Source organism: Ambystoma mexicanum, chromosome 7q, assembly GCF_040938575.1.
Source record: "Ambystoma mexicanum isolate Mex_15411 chromosome 7q, UKY_AmexF1_1, whole genome shotgun sequence".
NCBI classification, from domain to species: Eukaryota; Metazoa; Chordata; class Amphibia; order Caudata; family Ambystomatidae; genus Ambystoma; species Ambystoma mexicanum.
In genome coordinates, this window is record NC_090941.1 from 882,340,110 (window position 1) to 882,360,008 (window position 19,899).

Here is a 19,899-nt window from a genome sequence, read left to right on the forward strand (position 1 = left end):
ATTAAGCAGAGAACAGTAGCTGGTCCTGAGCGGGTCTGTGCCTCCAGAAGCCTAAAGTGCAGAGATTGCACAGCGGGAAGCGTGGAAGAGGGAAGCTTTCCCTCTGAACACCTGTTTTGCATAGGCTGCGCAGCGTGAAGCAGAAGCAAGGCAAGATGTCCTTCCCAAAAGGCTGTCTCTGTTGGCTGGTGAGCACCAGAGTGCCTCTGGAGCAAAAGAAGCTCCTTTCACAAGTGGGGTGAGCGACGGCGGACCAGAAGTAGCAGTTTGCTGGGTCGCGAGGAGCCTCTGAAGCAGAGCACCTGCTTACAGTGAACCCAGAGCGCTCCGAGACACTTGCCTTCTCAAGGCAGGCTAATAACAAGTAACAAACTCTCATATGAGAGAAAGTGACACTAGAAGTAATTTTGAATACCAAACTATCAAAAAGCAAAAAATTCGTATTTGTTAATGTTATGCAGAATCCACTGCAGTTCCCTTGGGGAGCACTCCAGCAGATTAAGACTACAGGTATATGCAATAAATTCCCTTTGGTATCAGTCTGTACCACAAAGATTTAGTTGGTAGCTGTGGCTGAGCACTCAGAACTATCTCAAGAGGAAGATGAGCAGTATTCAGGGTTTACACATTAGGACAATAGTACTATGGTATAAGGAAACACTGAACAAAGCTTTATATTAAAAAGAGATAATATATTTATTTTTACACACTCCTAGTTCAACACATAAATCACAGGTATCAAAGTAAGTTAAAACAGTCAAGAAATGTATACACAACTCCCTAATTAAATTATAGACAAGTTTGAGCAAGAGTAAAAACTGAGCAAAATGGCACAGTGTCAACCAAGCAAAAATGGCAATCTAGTAATTTCTCAAAAGGGATGGAAAGGACAAGTTATACAGATTTAAACTCTTAAACACACGAGCAATACTTCCCAAGTGGATTGTGAACAAGTTAGGCAAGGTAGCACTTTAGCAATAGTCATACATAGGTGAAAACCGAGCAAAATGGCACTTCAGCAATACTTAAGAGGGAAGGAAGAGTGGTTATAAGAGTTTCTGTTGCACCAACACAGCTGAGGGTGAAAATCAATCTAGTGAAGGCAGTTGTAACAGATTTAGTCAATAGGCCTGTGACAGAGTTAGTGGTACAGGGCAATGTGCCCAGGATCAATCTGTTATAGTAGCTGCAGTCAAGTCTTTGGTTTAACGATTCAAAAGGAGGGTGCAGGAGGTAAAAGATAATGTTAGTCGGTAGGGGCGGCCAACCCAGGAGGTAGGTAAAGGATTTCAAACACCTTTAGCAGTACCCCTCGAAACGGGAGGGCTGGCGGAACAATGTATCTGAAAAAGTGGAAGCGGCTCCTGCGGTGGCAGTGGTTACTGGCAGTTCCTGCATTTTGTGTTGTTCAGCAAAGGAAGAGAGGCTCTCGTCGTGGAGGAAGGTTCGAGCTACTGCACTGCCCAGGGAAGAAGCCAGCCGCGGTGATGCCGAAATTGATTCAAAGGTACGCTCATTTAAATCGCAGTCGTGGTGGATGGGTGCCTGGCTATCCGGTCTCCGAGTGCAGGGCACTGGCGATTCGACCAAGGCAGGTCCTGGAAGGCGATTGGTGAACTGGTTGGCCCCACCAGCTCAAGGGAAGAAGACTCTTGCAGGCAAAGATCTTCTCAAGTCGTTGGAGAAAAGTGGGGAGGATCTGCAGCAGAGCTTCACCGGTGGTTCCGTCGTTGCAGATGTCTTCAGCTTCTCTCCTCTTCGGTTTCTTAGTTCCAGTGGCAACGACTTGTCCTCCAGTCCTCGGGACCCTGCTTTTATGCAGCAAGACCCCCATTCATACAGCCTAGCTGTCACTTACACAGTGGGGTGGCTCTCCTGGCGGGAGATCCCCCCAGCCTATCAGGGCAGAGTGCCACTTGGGTTGCGTAGGCAACCCTGTCCAGGGTGCCTATTCCCCCTCCCACAAATCCTGTCTGCCCCAGACTCAGTGGCGCAGAGAGGAGGGTTTCTGTGCAGAAGCCTGCCAATTGGACAAACAAAGGATCCCCGACCTGGGTTAGGATTATAGAGAAAGACACGAGAAAGAAATATTATCAAAGTTCTGGCAATAATAACCTGACGGATTTAAGTTAGTATTAAAATAAACTGGCGGTATGTTTGAGGCTGTCAGTAAAAGTGGTAGCCTCGAACAATGGGAAAATCCCATAGGGAAATATTTGCGGTCGAATATTTTCAGCAGCAAACACTGCCACCAGCCAGAAACCTTCGAGAGAGGGACTGTACAGTACCCCCTCGAAAATGAACACTAGGGAAAAACTATTAACCCTTCCCAGTACTTCCATAGTAAGATGGGTTGTACTGGTTTTGTTTATAAGAATTAACTAGTAAAGTCAAGGGGGACTTTACACGCCCTGGGAGACAGTAGTCAGTCCCAGGGTATGGAGTTTATGTTTGGGGGTGGCTACGACACCCCTGTGGTACAGCATGGAGGGTGCTGTGTACCACACATGTTAAAAAGATGATTCCTATGAGGGTGAGAAAACCCCATAGACCATAAGCACACACGATAGCCTAAAACACACACTAGCAATCTGTCTAAGAGTGGGAAAAAGGGTCTCATTCTTAGCAGGAGAAAATAAACCCTTCAAATCCAGCAAAGCTGCTGGGGGACTCTATAGGTAAGGGAAATTAGCCATAGAATGAGAATTCTCCCTAACAGTTAAAACCAAATTACTAACTTTAAGCGTGCACATTTTTGGAGAACCCAGCAAACTGATGGGGAAATATTATTAAAAGCTAATGCATACAACCATTGCCCAAGCCAAGAGAAACCCAAAAAAAGGCAATTCAAATCCAACAGATAGTGCCAAAGGCGAAAGGGGACTAATGAAAGGCCCAAAGGTTGTGAAGCTTGTTGCTCATACTTTGAGAAACATAACTACAGCTGGTATAAGCAAACATTGGAAAAGCCAAGGAAGAAGCAAAATAAGACCCTATCCTTGTCAGTTTTGGTTACAACGAGAGTGGCAAAAAGGCTGACATCTGGAAAAGGTTATTCAGAAGGAGAGTAGCATAATTTGCAGAGGAGTATTTATGAGCACCAATGTGAATGTTAGAGAAAGGGTGGTTGACAGGCAAAAGGTCATATGCTGTGGCAACAAATCTTCTTGGGTTTTGTTTTTGGGACACCGCTGCTAGTAACTATTTCCAGATGCTGTGCCTGTCCAATATCAATTGTAAAATTTAGAGTCAGTTTGGGGTCAAGTTTCTGCACTCAAGTTTATCTTGGAGGATGAGTATATAGTTCAAATAATGCCCAACAAAAAGTATGAATGTCAGAATGCTGTTTATTGACTTAGTTCTCAAGATTCCAAGTTTTATATTAATCATATGCTGTTCCTTATATTACTTGGGTCACATTGCAATGTTTATTTATTTTTTATTTGTGAAGCACACTAAACCCTAAGGCATCAAGGTGGTGCTTACAGGTTACACATATGTAAATATAGGAGCAAACAGATTGTGGTGCACACACAGCAGTCTCAGGTAAGTGGTAATTGATGATCATATAATATGTATAGTCATCTGGCTTCCAACATCTCTATTAGAATTTCTTCTTCAGGTCCTAATGGTATTCAGGATGTCTAATTTCTCTATTAGGATCTCTTATTGACCTCCTAAAGCTATTCAATGTTGCACTATATCTCCTTGTGTTCCTTGTGCTTGGTTTTCCCTTTTATTTGTGCAATAATATTGTCCTCACTATAGTATTCTTCGTTCTTTGTGCTTGGTTTTCCCTTTCATTTGTGCAATATTATGGTCAGCACAATATTATTCCTCAACACGTATTTCACCACAGTCTTGCCTGTGGGTCTTCAGGAGGATCTTTCGGTATCAATTGGTTACATCCTAATTAGTTATATTCCATCTGATTGTGGATGTTGTCCTTCACTGTACAAAGTGTTGCCAATATCTGAAATTACCAGGATTAAGGTGCCGGATATGATAGTCCTGCTCCGTTCATCCTTCCAACACTGTTCCACGTTGTGTAAACACACATTTCCCAAGCCAAGGAAGAAGCAATATAAGTCTGTATCCTTGTCAGTATTTGGGTTACTTGTGCAGTGGGGAAACGAGAGTGGCATAAAGGCTGCCCTTCTGGAAAAGGTTATTCAGAAAGAGAGGGGCATAATTTGCAGAGGAGTATTGAAGAGCACGAATGTGAATCTTGCTTTCCCGGAAGAGTTGCTAAAAGTTTAAATGCTGCAAACTACTGAAAATTGTGAAGCTGTTGTAAAGCTATTCTAAGTTGATCTTCACCACAGAAGCACTTACAATTTGTGAAACGCTGTTCGGGCAGGGGAGTATACCCAGATGGCAAACCTTTGAAGTAGTAGGCCTGGAATGAGAATTAACTAGGTGTGCTTGAAGTAGTAGGCCTGGCATAGAACTAAATCAGGTAGACGTAGATGAAGTGCTGTAAATTGGTTGTGACAAAGACAATTTATGTTGTTTGTGGTGCTGAAGGAAGTATAGTATAAAACTGCTGTAGAGGAGTTACATTTCTTAATTAGTACAGCATTGTGGCAAATTATCCGGACAAAGACAATTATTGTTGCTATTGAGGAACGAAGAAAACATTCTTTATGTGAAGAGGATCATTCTGAATTTTGCTCTTGCTCAAGGAAGAGAAAGAATCTTATGTTGTCTTTGTTGAATCACTGGAGTGTTAGGACTCTGTTGTCAAGAACTGTTTTAGAACTTTGTTACAAACTATGATTTCGCCATTTCTTTTTGGAACTCTGCAGCAGAATCCTGCTCGATTCTGGGGAAGGGGAATTCACTGCGATTATAAGTAGAGATTGTTGTCATATTAGGAATTCAGCTGTTATAAATATATATATATACACATATATATATATATATATATATATATATTCTTGTTACTTTTGAACTGCTATACAATACCGTATTGATTTATTATATGTATAAGTGTGAGGGACAGATATCCTTTGTTAGAGTGTGTGGGATGTCTTAACCCACTTTTGCTCTACCATGCGGCATCACCGTGTTCTGATGGTGCCAAAAATAGTAAAATGGCAGCAAAACCCTTGTGCGCGCCAAAACCTCTGAAAATCGCGCTTTGCAAAGCACAAAAAGATGGCTGCCCAATCTGCCAAGCATGTTGTCAGTGGTGGAACGGAGATCTCACTCCTGAAACATGTCACTGGGCTCTCCAACATGTCACTGAGCTCCACAACATGTGAAAATGGAGCACAAAAGGAAAAGCAGTGCTTTGCTAAAGGAAACCCCAAAATCTTGCTTCAAATCCTTTTTTCTTTGTTGCTGAAACTGCAGAATGTCGGTATAAAACACCCTCAAACATCCAAAATTCTTGCTGGGTGCTACAATTCACTTAGTATAAGAAATCAGTGTGAACGTACAATGTCCTGAAAAGCTAAAAGCATCAAAGTATTTCCACAGCAAAAGTGGCCTGCCTGTGAAATTTTCAAAATATGGGTGCAGTACCCTCGGCCGCCTGAATGACAGCTGTCAGGGGCCAGCAGGATTAAACTTTAAACATGTTTATACTGAAATCAAATGTTTGCAATCTAAGAGGCCTGTTACTGAGAGTAACCTACGTTGCAATTTTTTAATCCCATGGTTTAAAATCTTGAATAAGTATTTAGCTGTGATGTGATCCCACAAGTTTGTTGTATGTTAACGGAAAATTCAACAGAATTAACAGTTAAAATAAGCTGGCTAAAAGCTACCAAACTGGAATAACAGCTTTCCTCACAGAGGCAATGCCTCTCCCTCCAGCTCACTCCACCAGGAAATCACACCAAAGCGATAATTATAGGGTAGGGGAAGAACTTGGTCTGCAGTGGGGAAGGAAACAATGAACAGCTGCAAAGCAGGAAATACGAGGTGTGAGGACCGTCGTAAATGGACTCTGCCAAGAGCCAACAGGGAGGAGATGCTTCTGGACTGAAGGGAGAGAAAGAGGCAGACCCAAACATCCATCTGTGGCTGAACATTCACAAAGAACATTTTGTTTAAATACATATAACTTACCACTTAAAATTGTCAAAAACACAAAAGTAATAGAATTGAAAATCTAAATTTTGGCTGCACATTTCAAGAGTGGCCAAAAACGTGTGACATATTTTGGAAGGAAACGGCAGAAAATGTGATTTTACACCAAATGTATTTCTACTAGAAGTATGAAACTTTATACACTTATGCACATGTTATACGGGCAAACTTGTAGAAATTTGCTGATAAATTGGACATTGTGTTCCGGATGAAAAGGGCAAGATTCTGTGAAAAGCAGACAAGATCCCACAGCTACAGGGATTGGAGGAGTAGCTGCTGTACAAAATATGTAATCTGTTTATATGGTCGTTATAGAGGTTGCACATGTGTAAATATGTATTGTGTCAAAAGTAGATTTTGTGTTCAAGAGGCTAGGGGTGGACTCTAAGCCTCATAAACCCACACCATAAAGGCGAGACCCTGGTTTTCTCCTCCTATCAAGGCAGAGAGGAGATTCTGACCTATCCCTGTCAAAGGGCCGAGCTTAGGCTAAACCAGCACACACACACCCTTTATCATAGCATAAATAGAGACAGCAGAGGGCAGCTTAAGACAGACAGATTCACCCACTATCCGAATGCTGGCAGAGCACCCTGCTGCAGCACTTTCCATCTTCCTTGCTCCAGACTCCAGAAACTTGGCAATGCAGAACCCATTGCATTGCTGAACCACTTTCAGCTAGGCCTCAATTTCCAGAACCAGAACCAACCCCACCAACCTAAGGTGAAGCATCATACTACAGCCGGGCTGTGCTGTACTGCTCGCCTGCTAAAAAAATTAGCATCAGAACCAAAAAGGGCAGATCCGATCCAGTCCTGTGCCGTGCTGTGACCAGAGTGCCTTGCAGATCCGATCCAGTCCTGTGCCGTGACCAGAGCGCCTTGCCGATTGCCGACTCAATCCAATCCGATGTGCCCAGCTGTCTGTCCCAGAACCAGATTTCCTTCCCTGACCAGAATCTTGATGGACCAGAATCCAGAAGTAGGATTGTTATTTTGTTTGAATTCTGCCATTCATGAATACCTGCTATCTCCTCCTATCTCTTTACAATGCCTATTGTGGGGTTGAGGGGTGTACACGGGGAACCTTTAACCACAGTGCTATTTGACCTGCGCACACACACAAAAGTATTATTTCTGTGTTGAATTGTTTTGCTCATTATTACTCCATGTGTATTAAAGAGATTATTCACTGTTACATCACCCCATTGGTGATCATTGTGTACCCATTAAAACATAGTGTGATTAAATTGTGAATACCTAAATAAATATTTTAACTTTGCAAACCAGTCTGACTCCTGGTTCAGTGTGACCGGGGGGGTTCCAGGAAAGGGGCGTGATATGAGTGGTACATCATTCAGAATAAAAGAACTTTTAGACAAAAATAAATAAGGATTTCAGTTGTGCATTACACGCTAGGCGTTGACCTGGGTGTGTGTGCAGGATTGAAATCACTTACAAGTGTTTCCTTTGATTTATTTTAAGCAGGGAAATCCTCTTCAGTGTAGGGCTAGTGAGGCGTTTATCCAACTTTTTTATTTAATGAAATGGCATCTGTTGGAAAACCTTCACAAAGTTGTCTGTCTCACATTTGTGACCCCTCACATCTCTTTCTGCTTCTTTTTGACTCCAGGGATCACCTGTTGCATCGCCTGTTTCACACATGTTTCAGTCTCATCTTCCTAACCGAGCCTGCTCTGTATCTTTGGTCGGGAGTGGATTTCTCCGGTCAGTGGTATCAGCGTTCTGCAGGTGGACTGGCTACCACCGTTGCTGTACATTCATGCCACCACCGAACTCTCGCTTCAATCATGTTGCGATTTCTTACGTCCTCACACACCAATCTCCCAGCTGCTTTGGCTCTGCGTCAGGGATCGTATGACTTGCCCAGGCTCTGTGTTCTGCCATAGCTCAACCGCCTTACGCGCTGCGACACACATGGAGCTTCCCCTGGTTCGCTCTACCTTGTGGCTTTTCTAGGTGTTTCACCCTCTCTCACCATCTCCCCCTCTCTCATGTCATATCGTCCCTTTTCACCACCCTCAGCACAGTCCATTTGAGGGACTGATTGAAAGAGATAGGGCCTCATTACACGGACGGCGGTAAGGGTTTACCGGTACCGGTAAGGGCACCGGTACCGGTAAACCCTTACCGCCTTACTACGAGGTTCCTTTGCGGGTAGGTACTTTAACGCCTACTGTTTAGCAGAATAAAATAAATAAATGGAGAATAAAATGGATCCTAAAGCATGTCCTGCTAGAGCAGTGTTTTAGGCATATGTGGTTCTTGCACAGTCCTGCTCATAACTGCCTTGAAGAACATGTTTGAATGCATGCATTTATAAATGTTCCTGCTGTTTAGAACTGCAAAGAGATTTGCTTTAATGAAAATGGCACTGGCTTTGCAAATATAAGGCTACTAAAGGCCTCTAGGGGCCTATGTGAGCAACAAAGAGACTAGAGCTCCTCTCTGCTGTTTGAAGTACTACGTTGCTATGCAGTATAGACGGGCCTTTTGTCTAGGCGCTATATTCTAAATATGTCACGTTGGGCTGCACTATAGGTTTATAGCACATGACTTGCTTTCTTGCTTCAAGGCACTATATTATAGCACTACTTTCTATTAGGTCTTGTCAGGCCAATGCTAGTTCACTTATTTGAGAGAAATGCTGACATGAAACGGTATCTCATGCACTACTTTTACCCCACAGGGGTGGAATGGGTCCTACCACATGACAGTACACTCTTCGATCAGTACCACTAAAACTGTCCTCTTTCTCCTATACAGGGCTCTCTCTTTCTGTAACCACGTCTGGTCTGCACACTCTCAAGCTCACTTATTTTTCCCAAATGACAGCTGCCTTGGGATGGGGGTCCAGTGATGGCAACCAGGGGATCATCCACTTACTGCCACTGAGCTGATGATGCTCGACCGCGGTGCAGGACCCAATCCCCTTGCTGCACTCACTATGGGCCCCCAAACATAGGCAGGGGGCCTACTTCCATATTTGGCAGAAATATTTCTGTTCATGGCTCATACCGTACATGTTATTGGATAAGGATGGTGTTCTGTGTTTTAGCATCTGGCTCTGACCTTCGTCACTCTTAGACTGGAATGTCTGGCCTCTGCAATTTTATTCAGAATGTTTGTCTCGTCCCTTTTTCTGGTTACACCTTGTTCCCATTTTCGTGTGCCATACCTTAACCGTAGTTTTCATTTCCTTGCTGCACTTCGACTTGCTTCAAAGACTGCCACGTCGTGCCCCGATAATGTATTTGTTTCTGGTTATTGCAAGTCACAAAGGCTAGAAAGGGTTAATTATAGACTTCAAAGACACAATTTAGCTTACACAAGCCCTCTTTCTGTAATTTTGTATATTTTGATTTGTTGGTGAGAAACGATGGAACCTAGATATTAACTCTATCCAAGGCCACCTGGAAGCTTTGGCTGGCTGGCTAATGTTTCTCCCCCTGGCAAGGTTGTGTCCACACAGGAAATGAAGAAGTTATTTACCAATTAAGTCCTCTCTTGCAAATGCTTTTACAATGGCTTTGGCACTTTTAATTGATAGGGATCACAGCCCCAGAGTGCTTGAGGCTTCATCTCACCCAGGCAGTGTGGATACATTCTGGCTCCTCTTTCTCTCAGATCGCCCCCTCCCGGACAATAAGAGGGCAGCATTATTTAATAGAGCAACAGAACCCACTCAAGACAGTGGTGTTGAGGTCTGCAGCCCCCTTTTTTCAAATCAGTACTAGCAAGAGTCACAGAAACATTCCTGAGCTACCCTTCATGGTTCTCACTGCCCCTGTTATCTGATGGAAAACATGTAGTGGTTTTGCAAGTGGGCGACTCCCTCTACCTCCTCGCTCGAAGGTGGGGATCATTTTGATGATGGCAACAAATCAGGTTTCCAATCATCATAAAGTGATGAAATGTGTCATTCAATGATTTTCTGACCATACCTCAGACCCCTAAATTAAAGTAGATCATGGTATGGAGTCAGTCATGGATAAACAAGGGGAGGAGATGTTCCTAGAGACAAGGCCTTGCCACCCATGGGCCTTGTGAACCTCTACACAGAATGGAGAAATGAGCACTGGTAGACACAGAGAGACAGTGTTATACGCAGAATCTGTTCTGGTGTAGCAGGTAAAGTGTGTGTTACACCTGAAGTCAGCTGAGCCTTTTTAATTTAATGCTTCATTGGCAGAAGAAGCCCAACAATGGTTTTGAAAGGTCTCTTGGAATACGAGAGGATAAACTACTGGATGTTGTGGGACCGTCACATTTATTTTTGATATGGCCGACAAGGTAGTTCCTTATGGTTTTCAGTATACACGCACCTTATAGAGTGTCTGAATGAAATGTTTCAAGCACATCCTGATGCACAGCAGACTTAACATGACATATAGGTAATTGGGCTAGATGACACAACCATCTCTTCAGCTGGAGTCTTGGTAGAACCATGGGCATGTTTTTAAGAACTACATAGGGTCTTGGGAAAGCTCCAAACTCCAACACTACCTGCTGCCTGCCAACATCACAATGAGGTGTCGATAGGCAGAATTTTTGGTAAGGTGGGGGAAAGTCTCCTCACTCCATGTTCTTGCAGGTCAAGTGAGAGGAGCTTTTGGCAGATTATAGATGGCTGCAGATTATTCCTCACCTTTGCAGGGTCCATCGCTGACCAAAAAGGATGCCAATACTATATTTTGTAGTTCAGTATCTTCATCAGGGGATTTGTTGTATGAAGAGCCCACTTTAATGAAAATGGGTCCTTCATTAAAGAAAACAATGGTAAGGATGGTTTTCGCCAAGATCACATTGGGTCCCTTTCTCCTCAGAGACCCTGCCCCAACACAATGGGCCTCATTCCAAATCTGGCGGTCTGGAAATAAGGGTGCCAGTAGCAACGGACCAGCACCCTTTACGGACCTGCAGGGTCCGGATCTCCCAGCAGGTCTGACCTGCAGGGAGTACCAGCCCCTGCAGGCATGGATTTCACAGAAGCACCGGCACCATTAGTAACAGTGCTTCCGTTTCCCCATTCCCGTGGAGTCCCATGGGACTCCACGGGAATGGGGAATTACCTTTTTTTTGACATAGCTGATATAAATCAACTTTACAATATTATTGTTAACAAAAAACATCAAAATAAATTCAATGTTAGAATCCATTATACACTTGAAAAACGTAAAATATAAAAAAGAAAAACGCTAGTTACATACATTAAAACACAAATCACAATTAATCAACCAAAGATATAACGTTAAATTAAAACTCAGAGTTTAGCAGTGCTAGCTGTAAGTATAATACATTCATGAACCAGCATCTACATACAGGTTAGTCTCACTACACAGTGTGTTTGCTGGTCTCATGTAATTTCAACCCATAAATAAACACAATTGCTCTTAAAATTACAGTTCCCACCACCTGACGTCCCAGCTCGTCGCCACCTGTAATATCCCAGTGACACTGGGATACCAGGTGGCGGTAACCCGCTGGTAGCACCAGCGGGTTACCGCCGACCTCGTAATTAAGCCCAATATCTCTCCCACTGTTCAAGAGGTGTTTTGGTACCCTTTCCTGGCTTTGCTGGATTCAAGGTCCCAAACTCTTCCTCAATGGGTGGTCTCATTGTGGGACTAAGGTTTCCTGAACCCTTCTTGTGTTCACTGACCTACTGTGGCCTTCCGAGACCTAGACCCCAAAGACTACTGTAGTCTATCCCCATGGTTAGTCAGATGGAGAGGCCTGGAGAGAGTGGGAGAAGTCCTTTTAGGTATGCTAAGCCTTGTAACCCTTTGTCATCTACTGTTATCACCTCCCTACTCCTGCATTAATATCTCTGACTCTGTCTTGTTCCTCCACAGACAGCCTGAACCTTCGTAGGTTGGGATGAGAGATTGATTTCAGCTTTCAACGTTGTCCCTACTCTTGTGGGCGTTCTTGTAGTTTTCTTTACCAATCCTCCTTTCCCTGTCATCCTTCTCCCAGGTTGTTAGAAGCAGATTTGTCCTCCCTGTTACTACCTCCAACCCTCCTGCTACTCAGAGTTTTATCTTCTCTGGGGTATATCCTCCTTCCCTCAATGTTAGTCTCCCAACAACCTCACCATCACTTCCACCTTGTTATGTTTCTTCCGCCACCTCTTACATAACACACTCTCCCCATTAAGATATCTCATCTGTGTCACTACCAGCCTCTGATCGTTCACACCCCATCTTTCCCCTTGGATTTCATCACTTCTTCCTGCATTATGATTCTGGCCACCTCATCTGGACTTTTTCTGATGCTATCACCTCCTCCACCTTCAACTTCCTCCTATTTGTGTTAATACCTCCTCCTTCAACTTCTTAACTATAACTACCTACTCTTGCTCTCTTCCTCTAATGTCACCCCCTGCTCCAGCTCTCGACTGATGTCTTCCATCACTCCAGCTACCACTTCTTGTGCTGCTCTCCAATCTGTGACCTTCTCCAAACAGGATCTTTCTGCTACTGATGGTTACCCCTTAGGGCAACTGGGCTGGTTTGGGATTGGGGCCCTGGACCTAACGTATACTTGGCCTGTCCACCACTCTGTTAGTTTCCACCTTCTGTCTCACCCAGGTTCTGTGTCTGTAGAGCGGAGGTTTCCTGTGTTTTTTAAAATTATTTTTTATTGTGCAGATTAGCCAAACAAAATTTAAACTTTTTACACAGTATATCAAAAAGAACACTAAAACATTTCCTTGTTACAAAATTGTGTTTGCAGCAAGTGAATTAGGTGTCGGAAACACACTGGGGAAACTCTATAAACTTTGTTTCTGTTTTCAAATTGTACATGTGGTAAAATAACCACTGCATCCCGGCATGAGAATCTCTTGAAAGAGAACAATGCTTCTGTACTTTTCCACCTGCAATGTATTCTCAACATTCAGGGAGCTTTAATAACACTATTTATAGAGCTGCAGAGTTCACAGATAGTCCCGCTAACTCAGTGAAATTACTTCTTTGATGTATCTTGTATGTAATGACACTCTACCCATATCAGGAGGAGTGAAATGTTTTCACTTAAAAGAAAAGGAATCTTCAACTATGCTGGAGCATTTGGTCGGTTCAGAGGGATATTAAGGTGCTTTCAATTTGGGATGGGGTGCATTATTATGCCTTATTATAAAAAGAGGAAAACCCGGTAGACCACTGTTCAAACTGGTTGGCCGTGTCTACTCTGTCTACATCCGGGTGGATCAAGACCAATATATAATAGAAGACAGAGCTCGTGGAACATGGGCTAGAGTCTAAACCTCTAAAAAGGAGGGGGAGAACCAGACACTTCTAAAAAAATGAGCATCATTTGTAATAATAAATCGTCATGGTTAAAAAACATGATTAAATTCACAGGTCCACAATACAAAACTTAACAACAGATATCAAACATAGGAATACGTAATAGGCAAAAAATGCTAGCTAAAACAAATTCAAGAAAAAACAAGGTACATCTAAGACAAATAGCAGTGTACGAAACTCCATTAGGATTAGTATATCATATTTTCATGTCTCTGTCTTTAATGTAGAGAGCTGTCTCGACATGTTTCTGTTCATAAACACAAATGACGAACATTCATCAGGAGAGGGTCGTTACAACAAAAAACCTAGTTCGTATGGAGTCACAGACTTGATCTGGGTCAGTCTCATAGCACCTGTAGAGTTAAAAACATATAAAGACAAAGGATCAGCTGGAGAATAGCTTAAATACTTTGAAAAGTTCAAATAAATGAACTAAAGGACAAAAGGAAGGGTTAAAATACCATATTTGGTGCTCGTGGGGGATCAACTTCAATGGGTAAGTTGGCGTAGGAGGAGAAATCAGTCCTACAAGATATATAATATAGGAAAAGCTTCTAATATGAGCTTTTACACATAGCAATATCAGTGCTCACAACACACACGTTAAATCAATAGACAAACCCACAGGGGCCAAAATACAAGTAGAAAGAATACTACAAGTAAAGCTGAGGGTGTAGCGCTCACCTGCTTAAACAAGTGGAGGGCCGGCAGCCACGTTGTCACAAGACTGATGCGTGGAGTTCTTCACTACACGATGCTGCTGTTCAATACCACTGGACAAGCAGAAACCCGTGCGGGAACCCGCAAGCAGAAGCCAGTGGCGAATGCCAAAGGAATAGATCACGAAAGGTAGAATTAATCAGGGCCTTAGAAGCTAGTAAAAGACCTAGTTCCTAGCCAATTAAAAAGAAAAGTGCAGGAAAGTCCCAAACGAGCCATCCGCGCTAGCATAGAGTGAAATGGGTCAGCGTGACAGATGTTGCGGACAGGTGCAAGTTTCCCGGGTTCTGGTAGAAATGTACCCAATGGTGCAAGAACCGGAGAAACGGAAGTAGTCAGTAGAAGGGGTAAAGTAAAAAGGTTAAAGTAAAAACGCAGGACTCTCAGGATACATACCTGCAGCTAGTAGTGGCCACAGTACATGAGACGCCCGTAATCGTGCGTTTTGTCTTTGTGAAAGCAGTAGAGACATCTCGAATGCTCATTCTCCTTGAAAACATTCTGTAATCCGCATCCAGGGCAGTTCCTGAACAGCTTGGATCCGGGCGTCGAGCTTCCCTTGTCCTGGGCCATGTCCACGAGGTAGGCCTCAGATCGTCTGGAATCCTTCAAGAAGCATAACTCGACAAAACTTTGCCCTTGAAGGTCGTAGAAAATTCTGAAACGGGTCCCTGTTGATCGGAAGTAGAAACGGTGGAGCTTGAGGCTCGATTGACCGAAAAAATGAGATTGACTCTTTGAAAAAACACAAAACGCAGTAAAAGCTAGAGAGCTATAGCATGAGGACTCCCAACACTTGAACGTGCGGTAAAAATCTGAGGATAGCTGCCAGGGGAGGGGCTTAGGGAGAGGGCAGTCATTGGCTGGGGGCAGTATGACCCAGAGACCAGTGATTGGTTACTACTAAGAAGGACAGATCAGAAACGAAACTGATACTTATTTTTTTCTTTACCGAGGATTTCCAGCCTGACGACAGGGAATATTCATGAGCATGTGAATCCATGCCAGACCCTATGCTGGAGAATTGTCCACTCCATGAAGGTCTCTTCCAAACTGGTTTCCTCTTGCTCATCCAGAACCATCAAGGACCACATTGTCTGTCTTGCCCCTGCACTCGGTGATCTCTGCAACCATTCTTTTTCCACTGGTTCTTCCCCTCGTCCCTCAAGCACTCCCTTGTGCGCCCCCTCCTTACTTAAAAAAATGTCAGCAGTCCCTACCTGTCCAGCCAACTACTGCCTTATTTCTGTCACCCCGTTCCTGGGTAAACTGCTGGAGAAGTTGGCGTTTCGCCAGCTCAACTTTCACACTGAACTTGTTGGTGGTCTCCATGACCATCAATCAGGATTCTGAGCATCCAGAGGCACAGAAACTGCTCTACTGAACACCTGTGAAGAACTGCTCATCCTGCTTGATCTCTCCTCTGCCTTTGACATGGTTAACCACTCCATCCTCATACAAAGACTCCACAACACCCTTGGTATCTCTGAACGGGCACTGGACTGGCTGACCTCCTTCCTAACTAACGGCTTTTCCCAAGTCATCCTGGGCACCTTCTCCTCTCCTACTTCCTTCTCGACCTTTGGTGTCCCCCAGGGCTCTATCCTCTCCCCTTGGCTTTTTAACATCTACCTTACTCAGCTGGCACTCCTCATCTCTTCCTTCTCCCCCACTTCCAGCGTTATGCAGACGACACACAATTCTTTTTCAAACTTCCTACTGACCCTCTTGCACCTTCCATCATCCCTGGCTGCCTATCTGCCATGCAATGCTTGGTTCACTTCCAATTATCTCTGCCTCAATGACAGGAAAACTGAGATTTTTCCCATTGGGACCCCTGCTCCCGCCTTCTTCCCTTCACTCTGGCCTTCCTCCATGGGCTCTCCCCTGCACCGTCTTCTGAAGCCAGAAACCTTGGAGTTACCTTCAACTCCTCTCTCTCCTTCCTCCCTTACACTCAGGACATTGCCAAGAAGTCACACTTTCAGCTCTTCCTTCTCAAAGGAATTCTACCTTTTTTCACCTTCCCCCAGAAGATCAATGTTACCCGAGCTCATGCTCATTTCCTACTTGACATTCCACCATGCCTTAACTCTCGCCACCTCTGCCATGCTTTTCTCTCCGTCTCCCAACTGCTCTACGATCGTCCTCCTTTGCCTCTGCTGTTCCTCTCCCACCTCTTGTCTTGACCATCCCTCCTTCACCTCTATTCTCTGCCACTCATTAATCTCCCTCCTTCATAGCCACTCTGCCTTCTCTCTCCTCCACTCTTGACTGTCCCGACTTCATCTCTGCTCTCCTTCTCACTTCTCCACCTCTGCTTTCCTCTCATTCTATCTTGCTCTCTCACCCCAACTACTAATCTCCATCTACCATACTTAATACTCCTACACAAAAAATCTCCCCTCCTCACATTGCATGCACCTGTCCGAGCATGCCCAGTGGGGCTAATTGTTAATGGTTGCTCAGTTGTGTAGGTCAGGGAAGGTCATTCTCTTGGCATCAAGGTTTTGAAGTTGCTGTATTGAGACTTTTCAATCTGGAACGTTGTGTGGTGCCTTTGAAAGGAACTGCATCCTGGGGAAGGGAGTAATTCCCTCAGGAAATCGTCCCTCGAGACTACTGGCAAGGTAGTCCGTTCAACAGAAAAAGGGATTCATTCTTCTGAATTAAGAAGACTCACCAACCTTTAAGTTTAGTTAGAAGTTTAAGGGAAGGAAATTGATTTTGACACAGGATTATGGACTTTTGGTGACAGATATTCTGACACACCCCTAGTATTCAGTTGAGGTAGGGAAAGCCCTCATACCAATAGGATCAGATAGGGGCTTTCCTTTATTTTCTCATGAATATAAGTCTTTGGCAAAAATCATGAAAAAATCATGGCATCTGTGTGTCAGTTTCCTCCTTCCACCCCCTTACACTATGCATGAAGGCTCATGCAAGCATGCTTTGGTCATTCCATGCATGAACTGTAGAATACATTGTCACAACTCTTTTATGCTGCTTATGTAATGACAAATTCCTAGACCACAAAACAGTAATATCACAAATAGGGTCATGCAGAGAAACAAGGACAGGGATGGGCTAGGGAGGCCTGGAGCAGGTTGCCATTTCTGGCTCCCATGATGACCCTAGGTCCAGCCTGAAGCATGGAAATGTGTCACAGTAGTTTCAAACTATGTGTTGTGGTTTTACTAGGCACATGTTTTTGTGTTGTAATGTTTGATAGGCTGCTGTGAAAATATAGAACATGCATTCCTTTGTAAATACTATTTGGATACAAAGTTATAAACTACCCCGAGTTCTAGTCATGGAATACACGAGTATATGGTAGATTACAGGCACAAACCACACATCCATCCCCATGTATCCTAAAATTGCTTCTTCTGCAGTGCCTGACTTGCCCTTCTTTTCAACCCACTAGCTCACTGCAAGGCCGGTACCCTTGTCATGTGCACATCCCAAAACAGTACATACTGTTCCACATTTCACCATCTCTCGTATTTTCATCCTGTTGTCTGTTCTGGTATCCAAACAACAGTACGAAGCTATACGTTTCAACAGATCAAATTGGAATGTCTACAACTAATTTGGCAATGGTTTGTGTTTCAAAACAATCACAAGGGTCTGCAAATCGTTTAACATGCAGAATAAAAATTTATTTTATAATAACAATTTGCTTCGCAGCAACAGAGGAACCATATAATCAATCAAAACTGGATTTTACATACCTATAGAATGGTCTGCCTGGTAACCCGAGGGGATCAATAAATGCTCTTTCCAGAAACATGAGCTGATCATTCATGGATCTCACAGCTAGCGGGCTGCAGAAAAATCAAACAAATACATCACAATTCAGTCTCTGCAGTAAAAAAATATTTTAAAATCATAATGCGCTCCACAAATGTACTCGGCAATGCCACCAATTCTTTTTATTGGCGAATCATTGACATTCACCCATTCTTTCCCAGTTTTGGGGAATTTTCAGATGAGAGATTAGAAAGGCCCATTCATGTAACATGCCCACTCACCCTACCTGGGTTTAGTACAACTGGATGCTGTGCTGCTCTACCTAACCAGGCACCTGTATTTTCCACAGCTGCCATGTCAAGTGTATGGACCCAGCGGATACATGTTAAGTGTGAGATCACATGAAGAGACACAGACATAAAAAGAAAATGCATAATGTAAAGACTTAAGCTGTTTCTATTGCGTTCTATAAGAGTGCTCAATTTTTAAGGAAGCTCTGGATAGGAAGGGAGGACCAGTATTTGGCCAAAACCATTGGGGCTTGGACATACACTAATCATTCAAAGAGTTTTGTAGATATCCCCATCTTAAATATATTACATTTTTTAACCAATCCTTAACAATGCATGTAAACTTACTTAAATGAATGGACCGTGTGGAAAGGATTGGTAAGCGTGTGTACGTCACATTCTCTTCTTCCTCACAGTGTGTTTGTAATGTGGCCAGTGCACGCAGATGCAGGCTATTTGAATAATGACTAGAAGCCACCTAGTGGCTAAATGATAAACATGGTCTCGGAAGGCGGTGTCCAGCATGTACTGGAGATATATTGGGGCCAAAATAGTGGCAAGATGTCTAAGCTTGATGATCATTTTGGCCAACATAAAAAAAGAGCAAAATGTAAATGTTTTGCTCTCACTAATAGTATTAGGCCAGGTTCCGTTCTTTTTTATTTTTGTATTGATTTGTTTGGTTTATTTAAACCTTTCAAAACAAAACAGAGACACACATTAGACATCATCATCTTCTCCTCATGCCTTTACAAAAATAATATCCATATATGAGACACAGGCGTGACATGCCAGAGGCAGAGTTATGTTAATCAGAAGGGTAGGCAGTTCACGAATGAGACTGTGTTCCTAGAAACCTAGTGTAAACCTGGTAGTTTTTATATATTCAGTTCTCTCAGGGGACAAAAGAAATTCAAGGAATTTCAATGTTGCTAGAATCATCGTTACATTTCTCCCTTGCAGCAATAGGTCCCCCCATTCTTCAGCTGACAAAGGGCCTCATTACACTGATGGCGGTAAGGATTTACCGGTACCGGTATTTTACCGGTACTGGTAAATCCTTACCGCCTTACTACGAGGTCCCTTTGCGGGTTGGGGAATTTAACGCCTGCTTTTTGCAGGCGGTAAAGACCAACCCGCAAAGGGACCCAGGGAGCTAATTACGGTACCGCAATTTGCGGTACCGTAATTAGCGCCTTCCCCATTCCCATTATGCCCTATGGGGCAAAAATGGGAATGGGAAGGGCAATGGTGGAAGGGGGAATTACCGCCCTGCCAACCTTGGAATGGGGCGGTAATTCCCCTTTCCACCAAGGCTGTGCCGGTATTTTACCGGCATGAAACATGGCGCTAATAGCGCCATGGTTCTCCGCCATCCGTGTAATGAGGCCCAAAGACTTAAGTTTGTCTTTTAGGTGGGATAGATATTTCAATCTCATTTCTGTTCGATTTTTGCAAACGACTAGTATATGGAAGGAGGATTCCTTTGAGTTGCTTTCTTTGCAATATCTGCACCTAATATTGTTTGTCAACATCGTTCTTCTTCTTTGTAGAACTTCGCCCGTTGGTAGGATATTTTGTTGTAGCCTTAAAAACAGATCTCGATAATAACAGGATGGAGACTTTACAAGGTATGGAGGTAGACAATTGAGAGCTCTTCTTTCACCTCGTAGCTGTAGTGATAGAATGTATTTTGATCTTGAG

General features: G+C 43.5%; 1 protein-coding gene across 3 annotated transcripts in view; it reads right to left on the bottom strand.

Moving 5' to 3' along the window:
* The window catches only part of LOC138527989 (glutamate carboxypeptidase 2-like), an 898,418-nt gene that overhangs the window by 51,491 nt on the left and 827,028 nt on the right, over window positions 1–19,899 (bottom strand). For 2 of the 3 annotated variants that reach the window (XM_069639404.1, XM_069639405.1), the window contains exon 18: window positions 17,887–17,979. In XM_069639404.1, coding sequence (XP_069495505.1) covers window positions 17,887–17,979 — 93 coding nt within the window. Of the gene's footprint in view, window positions 1–12,783; window positions 13,786–17,886; window positions 17,980–19,899 lie in introns of those variants that run through there. The other variant, XM_069639406.1, reaches the window with a different exon arrangement.